We start from the raw sequence: 14,089 nt of genomic DNA on the forward strand, positions 1-14,089 counted from the left end.
TCCTCCTCGGTGGATTATTATTACCACACCCCCCCCCCCAAACCAGAACACCTCACATGACGGGTCACATGACGTCAAGCCTCGACACCACCTCCTGCTTCACAGAGCGAGGCTAGCTGTTAGCTGTTAGCTTCACCTACCGGACTGACAGGCGGCCGACATGGTGAGTGTAGAACAAGCGCCAGCTGTTCGGCCCGTACTGAAACGAACCAGATTATTAAATCGTAAAATAAGAACGTGTACTCAGACCTGCAAGCCTCGCTTGACATCAACTAACTCGATATTTATAAGCGGACCGGAAAGCTACAGCCGGGCCGGTCGAATTAGCCTCGGAGCGAGGCCCTCGTCGCTTTCTCCAAGACGTTTTGGCTAACGGCAGTTAGCTCGCTAACCCGGGAGCTTCGTCTGATCATGAAAGCAACTAAGTGTTGGTCGGCAATTTAAATACGTTTTTGAGCTGGTTTATTTGTGTTAGTGGAGCTGCCAGCGGGCCTGAGGTAAATGTTAATGTTATCTAACGTCGCTGGCTGCTCCAGTGTGAAGTCTGGTGTCACAGAGTCATGTTCAACTCTGACGTGACGTAAATGTTTTAATGTTTGAATCAAAGGTTAGTTGGGAAAGTGCTGATCGCTTGTGCGTTCAAATAACTTATTTTAAGACCATTGCTAGTTGTCGCCCACTAACTTTGATGCACTGTTGCTGTCTCAACAATTTATTTCCTATTGTGAACCCCATTTGGTTGATTTTTGCTTCTATGTTATCTATGCATCCTTAAATCAGGGGATCCAATGGACTAAAAGCATCACACAACACACACACCCTCATATCCAGACAGTGACTGGTTTCCCCCTGACATCTTGATAAATGGGCTGATTCCTCCAGATTTGCTGCATGCTGAAGCATGTTTTTGTGACTCTTGCCAGCTCAGAAGGAAATAATGTGGCTATGCAGCCCGTGATAAGTGATTGAGTTAGTGTGACAATAGCAGATAGGGAGTAGCAGTGGAGATTAGTGACCACGTCACACTGTGATTGTTGTATTCAAATGCACATATACACAGATATTAACCTTGTGTTGGTGTGTTTGTGATTATTGCTCGTTGGTGTTGTCTGTTATTAGATGCGTGTTAAAATCCTCAAACGCCTTTGGCTGCTCGGTCTGTCCAGTTTTAAAGTGCCTGCAAACTACAAATGAATCATCAGCCCCGGTCACAAATATCCATAATGTCAGATGGGAAATTGTGACATTGACAATTGTGACATAGACTTGTTCTTTGTTGTTTTTGTTAAGTAGTCAGTTGTTTTTTTGACCTGCATCATTCAAATAAAGAGGAGTCTTGAAGATTAAAAAACAAAAAGTTGATCCTTTTCAGGTTAATATAGCAAGAATCTTCTGTTCATAATAACTCCTTTTTTGAAGTCTTGGTCAACATATTATGTCAACGTATTAAAACTGTCTGTTTTTGCGTGTAATACACTGTTTTCTATGCTCTTTGTTGTGATTTCAGAGTTTCCTAGGAGGTCTGTTTGGGCCGGTATGTGAGATCGACGTACTGCTGAATGATGCCGAGAACAGAAAGACCGCCGAGTTGAAGACAGAAGACGGGAAAGTGGAGAAACACTACCTGTTCTATGACGGGGAGTCTGTGTCTGGCAAGGTGAACTCATTTATACGGTACCAGTCAAACGTTTGGACACACTTTCTCATTCAGTTGAATAAGAACAAGATTACATTAGGATTCAGAGCTCTACAAGGTCCAGTAAGGTGTTCCTACACAAATGATATTCTTAATCTGCTGTCTTATTGTATTTAATGTTCTTCTTGACCATACCACAGTCTATTCTGGGATCCTCTCTTTAACCGAGCCAAGAGGGAAATCAAGTTTCTTTTCATGTGTGTGAAAGATTTTCTCTCCCTTAAAGTGAATCTATTTTCAGGAGCCACAAACGTTTTTTCTGATTCATCGGAAAAGCTCATTTTCAAGAGAAAAGTTCTATAAAAAGTAAACCGTCAGATAGATTGTTAACTTGGTTGTGTCAGACTGTTATTGTGACAACATACTTTTCGTGTATATGATACTTAAGCTACTCGCACATGTTCCTCCCAGGTGAATCTAAATGTGAAGCAGGGGGGAAAGCGACTAGAGCATCAGGGCATCCGCATCGAGTTTGTTGGACAGATAGGTGAGCATGCAGTGTGTGGATTCTAACCACAGTACCCAACTCTTCTGTTTGCTTCCTATTAATGTGATCTATTTCTAAATTGCCTCATGCAAAGTGGTGATAGGAAATATTTTAAATATTAATTAAATGCGTTGTCCTATAGCCGGACAAAATAACTTGTCGGCTTGTTGGCATGCCGGCTTTTTCATGTGGCTTAGCAGAGCATGTGGTTGTCATGTGCCGCCTGCAACAGTCGAGCTAAACCCTCCTCCAACTGTGTCTGCGGGAGGAGGAGTGTTTTAAGAGCATGGAATCTAAAGTAACCTTGTGTATAAATCTTCCTGTAGTGTGTCTAAACTGTCCTTAATTATATGCGCTCACTCTAAATCCACTCCGCTGTATTTCAGAGCTTTTCTCGGATAAGAGCAACACCCATGAGTTTGTGGACTTGGTGAAAGAGTTGGCTCTACCTGGAGAACTCACCCAGAACAGGAGCTACGACTTTGAGTTCATGCAGGTGGAGAAGCCCTATGAGTCCTACACTGGAGCCAATGTCAGGCTACGGTATGTTTATTACACAGTTTGACTTGAGGCGGCTTCTTTAATCATATTAATCAAAAGGGATGTATTCATGAAACCCATGTGATGTTGATGATGGGCCTGGAACTTCAACATCTAGTAGCCATGTTCAATATTATTATTATTTTTCCTCTAGTGCTGTAAGGGGGACATTTTGGGAAAGACTCCCAGGGATCAATACATGTATTGCTGATAATAGTAACAGCAGTGCTGAAAGCATCACTGTAATGTATGATTTTATTGTTAACAATGTCTCTCAGCAACTCCTACAACAGTACATGAAATAATAATGATGAAATACACTGACTGCGTTGAGTAAAAACATAATGTTTAAGTTTTTTTTTTTTCTTACTCCCGCAAGTATACGTCAGAGAATTATCTTTGGATGAAGACACATTCAGCCTTATTGATGCCGGACTCTTGAGGCTCGTGTTCATAAGTGTGTTCTTCTCACAGGTATTTCCTCAGGGTGACAATAGTTCGTCGTCTGTCTGACTTGGTCAAGGAATATGAGCTTATTATCCACCAGTTGGCTACCTACCCGGACGTCAACAACTCAATCAAGATGGAGGTCGGCATAGAGGACTGTCTGCACATTGAGTTTGAATACAATAAATCCAAGTAAGCTTCATGTAGCTTTCCCGGTGAACTCCTTTTATAGCCGCCTTCTTTCGCCAGCCACACAACCAAATAAGGTTAACTCATGTCAGTCTAAACAGCTTCCCTTGATGTGTCTCTTCGGTAGATACCACCTCAAGGACGTGATTGTTGGGAAGATCTACTTCCTGCTGGTCAGGATCAAGATCCAACACATGGAGCTGCAGCTCATCAAGAAGGAGATTACCGGCATAGGTGAGAGTCCTATCCGACACACATGAGCTGAGTTTGGTTTGCTTAAGTCCCGGCGAGAACAGAAATGTCGGTCAGCTCTGCTCCACTTTCCCTATAGCATCACTTGTGTGATTTTTCTCCTCTGTTTTAGGTCCAAGTACTACCACAGAGACTGAGACGGTGGCAAAGTATGAAATCATGGATGGAGCTCCGGTTAAAGGAGAATCCATTCCCATCAGACTCTTCCTGGCAGGTAAATTGATTTTTTTTCCCTTCATTTTCTCCTTCGTCTTCTCCCGCAGTTACAAAGATATAAGAGACGGTCAACTGCAAGTCGCATCATATCATGGAGTCCGTTTGCCCCTTATTAAATCCTTTGAAAAGCACGTTTTCTACTTTTAAGACCGTGCATCACATCTTCTGTGTGTTTACAGGATACGACCTGACAACCACCATGAGGGATGTCAACAAGAAGTTCTCTGTACGCTACTTCCTTAACCTGGTGCTGGTAGATGAAGAGGACAGGAGATACTTTAAACAACAGGTGACACACGCAAATCAATTGTATTCTAAATCAGCGAGATGAAACATGTCACTGTTTCTCCTGCACACAGAAACACATAGCATTATATAAAGTTGCCTCTGTCTCATATAGTATTGTATCATATCGGTGCTTTACTGCCAATCTTTCTATTTTCATCAAACGATAACGTGAAGAAGACAACGAAATTGATGTGCACAATGCAGATTTGAATACATCCGCTCTATCTTTAGCCACACTTCCCACTTGGAGCCTTTGATGAGTAACACTGAATGTTGACAGTGCCACTAGATCCTTCTTGTCTGCCTCTGTGTTCAGGAGATTGTTTTGTGGAGGAAAGCTCCAGAGAAGATCAGGAAAAGAAACTTCCAGCGCTACGAGTCGCCCGAGCCCCGAACCCAGCCAGTTACCGCCGAGCAGCCGGAGATGTGATCGCAATGCTATGAACTGACAATACACACAGAAACACACCAACTCATCACTGCTGAACAGCCAGAGGGGGGGAGGGCTGCCCCACCCATCTCCCTGGACTGAGAAATATACACATAACATACATGCAGACATGCCCATCACTACTCCACAGCTTCAGATGCGAGCGGCCGGACCCCCTTCACCCCTCCCACCCCCCTCGGACTGAAACACACCCACGCACACACCCACTCGCTTTCAACCCACTGAGGCTGAAGGCTAAATGTCAAGGTCAGAGTGCAAATCCAACCAACCCACATTAGGAACACAGAGGAAGCCTGTCTGATCTCGGGGTCCCGATTGAAAACACACACACACACACACACAAATGAAGCCATACAGTCTCAGTTTGCTGAAAGGATAAAAAAAAAAAAAAAAACTGGAGCTAAGCCGGAAGAGAGGGGATGGCAACACTTCCGCTTCTTTTGTTTTCATATTTGGACAGCCATCATTCTGGACTTTGTCACAAAATGTGAAATGTCTGGACGGGATGGCCGGGGATTTAAAGTAGTCGAGACACGTGGAGGTCCGCATGAACGAAGGACACGAGAGGCTAAGATATGAGGGAACACGCAACTCTTGAGTTAAAGCTACGCTGAGTTAAAGCTACGTTGATCCGCTGTCTTCTCACTCGACCACCAGGCTGGGAAATCCGGAGTTTCATAGTGGCCCGCAGGCTGCTTCTTCCATGCACGTGTCTGTTTGGTGCAACAAATGTCCATCTTAACATAAACCTATTCTTCTATTCCATTGTTCGATGTGGCTGTTTTGTGAAAATGAAAAAGATTCCATATGCTAAATTTTGCATGTTTTCAGTGTCTGTGCCCATTTCATTCCGATCAAGCAACGTTTGATTCCATTCGGTCTGTAAAATGTCCATCATAGTAAACCCAGCGCCTTAGGTCCTACAAAGGTCTGCTTTTTGTCTGACCAACAGTCCAAATGTATTGACAAGAAGAAAAAAAAACAAGCGTATTTCTTAGTCAATTTACAAATAGGCGAATCGTTGCTCTGAAAGCATCAAGCATTCAAATTCGCTGCTTGTCCAATATTCTTGAGCTCAGTACAATGTTTGAGTGATGTTAAGATGAATATTTGATGCACTTTTCACGGATTGTCTGGGATGGCCTCCAAAAAGATTTGGGGATTCCATCTGGCACGAGGCTTTTTGTTTAATCTATAGAGTGGTGTTTCTATAAATTATTTAATCACCAAAAACATTATTTGGGATTTTCTTTTTTTACTCAATTACGTGAGTCATCTGGATTCATTTGGAGTTTCTTTTACCTCCATTTGATTGGATTCAAGGATGCAATTGTAGAGGGATCGCAACCTGCGGCCATATTAAATATTTCTGGCTAAATATCTTTTTTTTTTAAAAATTTTTTATAAAACCTACTTTTTGGAACCGTTAAACTCTCCCACTCCAATCTCACGTCCGTAGATTTTTCTTCTATATCTTAAAATCAAAGTTAAAAAAAAAGTCCTCTTGCACCTGAACATGTAGGTTTCATCCCCACCACACAATCAGGGTTCACAGGGATCACAGTCTCGGGTCTGCTGCTGTTAGAGCAGGAAGGGATGCAGAAATATTCCACTGTGACGCTCAGACGGGAGGTTTAGGTCATGCTTTAAAAGCACGCGTCCACACAGTCCGGTGACGTTAGCGGGCTCTTTTGTTGGATGAATTTGGCCTCAAGCGCTGATCCGGGGCCGGTTTTGCACTTTTCCCTTCGATGCTTAACCTGGTTTCAAAGGGGCTTTGAAGCTAAAAGTAAACATCCCTCAAGGACGACTTCACCTCAGATGTCCTGGTTCTATATTTGAAATTATGCTGACATTTATACTACTTGTGTTCGTTGGACTAGCTAACACGTCCAGAATTTGGTTGCTCTTTATCTCTTTCATGTAAAAGTCACGCTGTCATGTCTTTTACAGTTCTGATGTATTTGTTCTTTTGTAGTTTGCTTTTGTTTGTTTGGGAGCAGCGACATTTATCAAAGTCAAAGCTGTCCTGAGACATTTTGTGTCTTTTCTAACAATGTACAGGTAGGGTTTGTTTGGTGTACTTTATAAGTACCTTCCAAGGTAATGAAGAATCACTTAAATACCCAAACTCTCTGCCCCTGTCTTAGCATGTTCATCTTTACACAATGTCTAATCATGGCGTGTTTGTGTGTGTGTGTGTGTGTGTGTGCGCGTGCGCTCGAGATATACACCTAGCCCAAATATATAGCCCAAATGAATCGTGAATAAAGAATTTATACAGAATATCTTTTTAACAACACTTTTCTTTAAAACAACCTATTGCCTTAAGAGTTGTTTTGTGGGTAAACAAGTACATCTCGTGTTTATTGCAGAGATTGAATTCATCCAACAAGAAGTGTCTTTGTGGAACAATACTCTCAGCCTTAATTGGAGTTATTCAAACAGGCATTCAATAAGATAATTTGGCTTTTTTACTTGATAACCACTTAAGAACGTTTACATGAGGTTTCAGACTAAGACTTTCATTTCTTACGTCATTGTAAATTATTTTTAGGATCAGGAAACATTTAATTCCATAATATGTCAGACATACAAGGAATTTGACTTTGCGGTTGGTGCGTGGTTAGCTATTTAAATTCAGTCGTTGTAACATTGCATGTAGTACGGAATGAAAAGCAGTCAGTTTATCTTTAATAATGGCCACAAGCCCGCTTATAGACAAAGATACATTCAGAAAAAAATAACCACTTTTGTATTGATGTCTTGAACTATAATAGAAATGGAGATATAGAAATATAGATTTACAAGACACAATCAGGACTACAGGTCTGCCTGAACAATAAAGAACGAGTAATTTCAGGTCAGGGAAAAGACATTACCACCATTCAAAGGTTCTAAGAGACTTTGTAAACTGGGCATTTGTTGGACGGCGAGACAATCATTAGAGTTAAATACGATCATTGAGCTATAGAGACATTCTTATATGCCTGTTGATATCGTTAATAGTTTGCTACACAGTTTTCCCAAACCAAACAATAATAGACCGTACTATATTACTGGATAGCTTTGGCTCATTTACAAGAGTAGCTAAGATTACGTTTATAGTAAAAAACATATTTTTAACTTGATTTTCATTCAGGCACATTTGCGGGCAGCTCTACAGCGACTGGTCCTGTTCCACGTTGTAAAAGCAGGAAGAGGAATGTGTTGACCGTCCTCTGGTGGAGTGTGTGCCGTGTAATCCACACATTTTAACATTCTTAGCAGTATGAAGCAACAGTAGCACACACTTAGTTCGTAGCCCGCTCGAGGTGCCGACATCTGGGGCAGAAACTGGCCGCAGAGATGTCTCTAAACCGGTGTGCGTATTTGTTTTCTCGACTTCAACGCCACATTAGCACCCGGGCTACCCGCTCCGCTGCTGGGTCTGGTTTGCGCCACAAAAAACACCAGGCTGGTCCGGTGGTTTGCTGCAGACACGTTTCATCTAACAGCTCCTCTCCAAAACCTCCGGACACGTCTCTGTTTGTCCCCATCGCCCTGAAGACGGACAGCTTGTCGGACGGTAGCGTGGGAATCGAGCTGACGCAACCACTCGACAAAAGTTAGTGGATTTAGGTGGAATAACAATAATAATGATAACAAGTGACAATTAACCTAATGCTGCTGCTTTTCTCTCTATCAACACTATATTAGACAGCTAGTGGACAGTATTTTAATGACTTATGAGTTAATAATAGACTTAAACCGTGTGTTCTGCTTCAGGTGAACTTCTGAAAGTTCTCAATCGGTTTTATAAGAAGAAGGAGATGCAGAAGCTGGCAGCAGACCATGGCCTGGACGGTGAGAATTTAATTCACATCTTTTAAATGCCGAATATGTTTACAAGTGAATGACTTATGATTCAATTTAAACGTCCCTTAAATTAGAGGCAGCCTGTAATGTCATTGTTTTGTTAGACAAAATTGGTGTGCTTTATTTTTTGTGTATATACAGCTCGTCTGTTCCACCAGGCCTTCATTAGCTTCAGGAAGTATGTCCTGGATGAAACGTCACTTCCCGCCGATCTGCACATCATCCTTAGTGACATCTGCTCTGGAGCAGGTTTCTATTATTATTATTATTATTATTATTATTATTTTAGTTCCAGGTGGACTTGTGTTGAGATCACGCTAATTAATTTAAGAAATTCAGAATCTATTAAACTTCAGTGTCTGCTGTTCCACAGGGCATGTTGATGATATATACCCGTACTTTATGCGTCATGCCAAGCAAATCTTTCCAATGCTGGACTGTATGGATGACCTGAGAAAGATCTCAGACCTCAGAGTCCCTGCTAACTGGTACGTAGATCAGCGCGTGGCTCGGACGTGTCACAGCAACGGTTTATTTATGTATACTAATAGTACTTTGTGTGTTCGTCAGGTACCCCGATGCTCGTGCCATCCAGAGAAAGGTGATTTTCCATGCCGGTCCCACTAACAGTGGTAAAACCTACCATGCCATCCAGCGCTACCTGGCTGCTAAGTCGGGAGTCTACTGTGGCCCCCTGAAACTACTTGCCCATGAGATCTTTGAGAAGAGCAACGATGCTGTACGTGTTTGTCTTTGTCATCTGTTTGGTTAAAAAGAAAGTTTCTACAACGCAAGCGTTACATTGTCGAAGGAACATTATTTTCTCAGTTTCTATTGTGTCTGTCTGTATTTCTAAGATGTCTCTTTTGATCTATTGTCCTGTTTAAAATTCATTTGTATTTCCAGGGAGTGCCCTGTGACCTGGTTACTGGAGAGGAGAGGACCTTCATGGACTCAGACGGTCGAGCATCTGGCCATGTGGCCTGTACCATTGAGATGTGCAGTGTCACCACACCTTGTAAGTAGACCTAACGCATACAAACATTCTATTTAATAGCATAAGAATAACAATCCTTTGTTGTACCATATCATAAGTTTTTCTTTTTGTATGTCTCTCCAGATGAGGTGGCTGTAATCGATGAAATTCAAATGATTAGAGATCCTTCCAGAGGATGGGCCTGGACCAGAGCACTGCTGGGTTTGTAACACGCATTCAAAAGCACAAACACACACACAATCTGTTGAGCGGCTAAATATCTCAACTTTTTATTTATCATAAGACAAAAAAAAGTATAATTTAAATATTATTTTACTATTCAGTCAATGCCCACATAAACAAATCTGTAAAAGGCTTCAACCTTCAACAAACCTACTGAATGCAGATTTAGCATGTTTTCTTAACTTTCAATGATTTTAACTTCATCATTGATTGTTGTTTCTGACTTAGTCAGCTGACGCCTTTGTCTGTGCAGGTCTCTGCGCAGAGGAGATCCACGTGTGTGGCGAACCTGCAGCCATAGACTTTGTCAGAGAGCTGATGTACACTACTGGAGAGGAGGTGGAGGTGAGGCTCTGATGAAGAGAAACGGCCCACTGATATTAACCACAGCTTAATTCTTTTGATGTTCTTGGGTAAACTGTCTCCCTCTCCTCTCTGTGTCCCTCCACTCCTCCCTCTCTAAGGTCAACACCTACCAACGGTTGACTCCATTCTCCATTTTGGATCACGCCGTGGAGTCATTGGAAAACTTGAGACCAGGAGATTGCATAGTCTGCTTCAGTAAAAATGACATCTACTCCATAAGCAGACAGATTGAGGCCAGAGGACTGGAATGTGCTGTCATTTATGGAAGTTTACCTCCTGGTGAGAATTTTTTTAGAGGAATGTTAAGATAACTGCATGTTTTAGAGGAATGTTAAGATAACTGCATGTTTTGTTCAAGAAACAAAGGATTATGTTAATCTGGTCCTTAAAAGGTAACACCTGTTTCACTTTTCTATAAATTGGTCTCTTGTCGTGTTAATTGAAGAAAGCGTACATGGGTGAATAAAATAATCTGAAGATCATCTTTTCTCCTAAAACATCATCAAAATAATAAAGTCTTTAGTGTGATTAAAGAGCTCCAGGCTTTGATTTACAGGCACCAAGCTGTCACAGGCTAAAAAGTTCAATGACCCTGATGACCCCTGCAAGATACTGGTTGCTACAGATGCTATAGGCATGGGCCTTAACCTGTAAGTACCATCACGCATACTGTACTACCATTAAGGGTTTCTGTCATTTAAATTATACGTACATACATATTTAAAGCTCAGTGAATGCCACATTCTATTCATATTTTGTATCAACCTCTCCTATGTTGTGTCTTTATATCTGTCTGAATAGGTCATTGGGAAACATTTAACTGTCTGTTATTCTGTTTGGTGGCATGTCGAGCGTCCACCACTAAGAGGTGCTGTCATAGGTCATGAGGTCATGTCATAGGATTTCATCTTTAATCCTGTTTATCATATAACAATTAATCTTCATGGTTTACCAAGGCAGTGAATTAGTCATGTTAAGATTTAAGAAAATGTTAATAAATCTTGTCTGTCTTTGTGTGTCTCCACAGGAGTATACGACGTGTCATCTTCAACAGTCTGATAAAGCCTAATGTTAATGAGAAAGGGGAGAAACAGATGGAGACCATCAGCACATCACAAGCTCTGCAGATATCTGGCCGCGCGGGGAGGTCAGTCTCATTTTCACACACATTATCCTCATGCGGGGCGATTAAGCGTTACTATCTTTACAACTTGTTTACAATTGTAATGTAAGTAAGCAAAATGTCTTTAGAGCGCTTTTCATAGACCAAGGTCACAAAGTGCTTTACAGGGCAGGAATCAAACATGTAGAGAAAAACACTGTCTGACCAAAGCAGGATTGGGACATTGGTTTTACACAGACGCCCGTCTCACGCGGTGCGTTTTGTACAATAGGACAGACTGTTGTAGTCCGTTCCAGCTTTAACGGGCGGCGGGACCACCGCATCAATGACGCAGAAAAAATAAGAGCTATAACGAGGCACACCTCTCCCTGTGCTTTACAAGCACCGTGGTCGGCCAAGAAGATTCCTACATCATCAAAGGGGGTGTTAAGAGAAGATGCAGTACACGCACTCAGACAGACAGACAGACAGACAGAGGGAGGCAAACGCACACAGGAAGGTTCTCCAAACTGTCTTTGTTGTTATTTTCTGAAACCCGTTTCCTCTTTCACATCTTCAGGTTTGCCTCCAAGTTTAAAGAGGGAGAAGTTACCACCATGCACACAGACGATCTGCCTGTTCTGAAAGAAATACTCAGCCTCTCTGTGGAACCCATAACGGTGAACATTTATACACAAACATTAAATCGAACACCCACTGTGAGGTAAAGGTATCCGTAGAATATGGAGCACAACGTGTGTCTAATCAGTGTAATCTACACCTCCCTCTTGGTCTCAGACTGCAGGTCTCCATCCTACAGCAGAGCAGATAGAGATGTTTGCGTACCATCTACCGGACGCTACACTGTCAAACCTTGTTGTGAGTATAGATATCTATTCATCTCTTAACGCTTGACATTAGGATCACAACAGCGCCGTACATGAAGAGATCTACGTGTCCATTAAGAATACAAATAGGTGCTTAGGAGAAGTTTCACTGTGGCCTCATCTTCTCACTCTGACAAGTGTTTTGACTCCTTCTTCGTGCAGGACATATTTGTCAGTCTCTCCCAGGTAGACGGTATGTATTTTGTCTGCAATATTGACGACTTCAAGTTTCTGGCTGATATGATTCAACACATTCCGCTCAACCTGAGGTCGCGCTACGTCTTCTGTACTGCTCCCATCAACAAAAAGCAACCATTTGTATGCACCTCCTTCCTAAAGGTAAGGATATTAAGAAAAAAGTAAATCTAGGTTTTTGTATGGAAACCTGCAAAAGTTTCCATGGACCTGTTTATCTAAGACATTTTGGTAAATGTCACTGACAAGTGCTCAACTAGTGTTGTAGATGTAGTTCAGTTCACGCTTGACTGATCAAAATCTTTTCTTTGTTGAACAATATTCAAAAGTTCGTGACGATCGGTCACATTTCTTGACGTCGGATTGTTCTCTCCGTCAGACTCCGACCTTTATTTTTTATGCCTGTATGACCCTGTAGATTGTGGGAGATCAGGTTGATTTGACAAGCAGAGGCAACACTGAGGGGAAAATAGAAATGATTAATTAATAGTAACATCTGTGTCATGTTATTTTGGTGTCAGACGAGCCATACAGAGTGAAAACTCAAACAAGACATTTGGTCTGTATTCAAAGATCATCTCATGATTGGGATTATTTTAATATGATCCTGTATTTATTAATGATACGACGCTGCTCAAAACATGTTAAAAGTTTCCCTTATTGATTTAAAGTTGTTTTGTTGCAGTGATTTTTTAATCTTGTGGTTTCTCTCAGTTTGCCCGTCAGTTCAGTCGTGACGAACCCCTGACCTTCGACTGGGTGGCTCGCCATGTCAGCTGGCCTCTGTCTGCCCCCAAAAACATAAAAGACCTGGTTCACTTGGAAGCTGTTCACGATGTGTTAGATCTTTACCTCTGGTTAAGGTAATGTTGTGTTTTTGACTCTTCTACTTCTCATATAAATGTGTTTGATCGGAAGTTGCTGTTGGATATAATCCTGTTGTGTGAAAACATAATAATAATAACAACAATAGTCATATTTAGTCTTCACAGTGTGAATGTATTTTTGTCCGTCCCCCAGCTACCGTTTCATGGACATGTTTCCAGACACGGCCTTGGTTCGGGGGACCCAGAAGGAACTCGATGAGATCATACAGCAGGGCGTCCGAAACATCACCCGGCTCATCAGAGCCGCTGACCCGACAGTCACCGGCCCGCTGCAGACGCAGGGCAGCAGCGGTGGACAAGCAGGCGGTAAAAACGCAAACGCGGGCAGCAGAGGTCAAAGGGGGCAGCGGGGCCTGGGAGAGACTGACAGCTCCCTGGCCGGTCGTCTGGTGAGAGACGGGCTGTTGACTCCCGATCTGCTCCGGCAGCTTCAGAGGGAGTGGTCGAAAGATCGGAAGCAGGAATTCAGCAATCAGAGTGCTCTGGCCACAGAACCCGCCAGTAACAACAAAGAGAAGCGAAAGAAGAAAAGGAAATGATCAAAAGACGCTGGAGGTCGACGGCTGATACGTGCCCTGAATGATCTGGTGGTTTGGTTTTTACTCCTGGAGGGATTGTAACCAACTTTTAGCCGCGGCGGTGAAAAGACGCCACGTGTGTCAACACGAGAGCAGTGGACTGAGGTTTACATCCGAGTACTGGGTCATTAAATGTTTCCATGTGAATTTCTGTTTTTACGCTGCTAAGGTCTCCTCTTCTGTCCTCCTGTTTAAATCACGCAAAGAATCTACTTGGAAACTGTCAAATTATCCCAACAACAGACCTTATTGACCCCACTTGGATTTTGCTGAAAAATAAATATTACAACACGGGCACAGTTGTTACAAATAGCAACCTTCTGTTTTACCACATTTCACTGCAGAGTGATGCTGTGTGTAAAATGCACAGCACTGTTTGTTAGTCTTATGCAGGTAAGGAATCAGTTTGCTTTAATCTTTCTCAGTTGGGT

The 14,089-nt window shown here is 42.3% G+C and overlaps 2 protein-coding genes across 2 annotated transcripts; both read left to right on the top strand.

The window, feature by feature from the left end:
- Positions 1-29: 29 nt before the first annotated feature.
- On the top strand, positions 30-6,852 carry vps26a (VPS26, retromer complex component A). The gene is made up of 9 exons (XM_040203450.2): positions 30-163; positions 1,508-1,657; positions 2,108-2,183; positions 2,570-2,726; positions 3,198-3,362; positions 3,487-3,593; positions 3,724-3,825; positions 4,007-4,116; positions 4,432-6,852. Exons 1-9 carry the CDS (start codon positions 161-163, stop codon positions 4,543-4,545), a joined length of 984 nt encoding a protein of 327 aa, XP_040059384.1. The 5' UTR covers positions 30-160; the 3' UTR covers positions 4,546-6,852.
- Positions 6,853-7,736: 884 nt separating this feature from the next.
- Positions 7,737-13,950, top strand: supv3l1 (SUV3-like helicase). The gene is made up of 16 exons (XM_040203350.2): positions 7,737-8,173; positions 8,335-8,412; positions 8,566-8,673; positions 8,798-8,912; positions 8,995-9,163; positions 9,331-9,442; positions 9,545-9,622; positions 9,897-9,988; positions 10,108-10,288; positions 10,566-10,659; positions 11,037-11,156; positions 11,692-11,791; positions 11,910-11,990; positions 12,161-12,337; positions 12,908-13,056; positions 13,214-13,950. Exons 1-16 carry the CDS (start codon positions 7,915-7,917, stop codon positions 13,617-13,619), a joined length of 2,319 nt encoding a protein of 772 aa, XP_040059284.2. The 5' UTR covers positions 7,737-7,914; the 3' UTR covers positions 13,620-13,950.
- The last annotated feature ends 139 nt before the right edge of the window (positions 13,951-14,089 follow it).

This window comes from Gasterosteus aculeatus, chromosome 12, assembly GCF_964276395.1.
Source record: "Gasterosteus aculeatus chromosome 12, fGasAcu3.hap1.1, whole genome shotgun sequence".
NCBI classification, from domain to species: Eukaryota; Metazoa; Chordata; class Actinopteri; order Perciformes; family Gasterosteidae; genus Gasterosteus; species Gasterosteus aculeatus.

Coding starts and splice junctions, on each gene's coding strand:
- vps26a (XM_040203450.2), top strand. Junction 1,658..2,107: donor GGGAGTCTGTGTCTGGCAAG/GTGAACTCATTT, acceptor TGTTCCTCCCAG/GTGAATCTAAATGTGAAGCA. Junction 3,826..4,006: donor CATCAGACTCTTCCTGGCAG/GTAAATTGATTT, acceptor GTGTGTTTACAG/GATACGACCTGACAACCACC.
- supv3l1 (XM_040203350.2), top strand. CDS start 7,915: ATGTCTCTAAACCGGTGTGCGTATTTGTTTTCTCGACTTCAACGCCAC. Junction 10,660..11,036: donor ATAGGCATGGGCCTTAACCT/GTAAGTACCATC, acceptor GTGTCTCCACAG/GAGTATACGACGTGTCATCT. Junction 11,991..12,160: donor CTACACTGTCAAACCTTGTT/GTGAGTATAGAT, acceptor TTCTTCGTGCAG/GACATATTTGTCAGTCTCTC.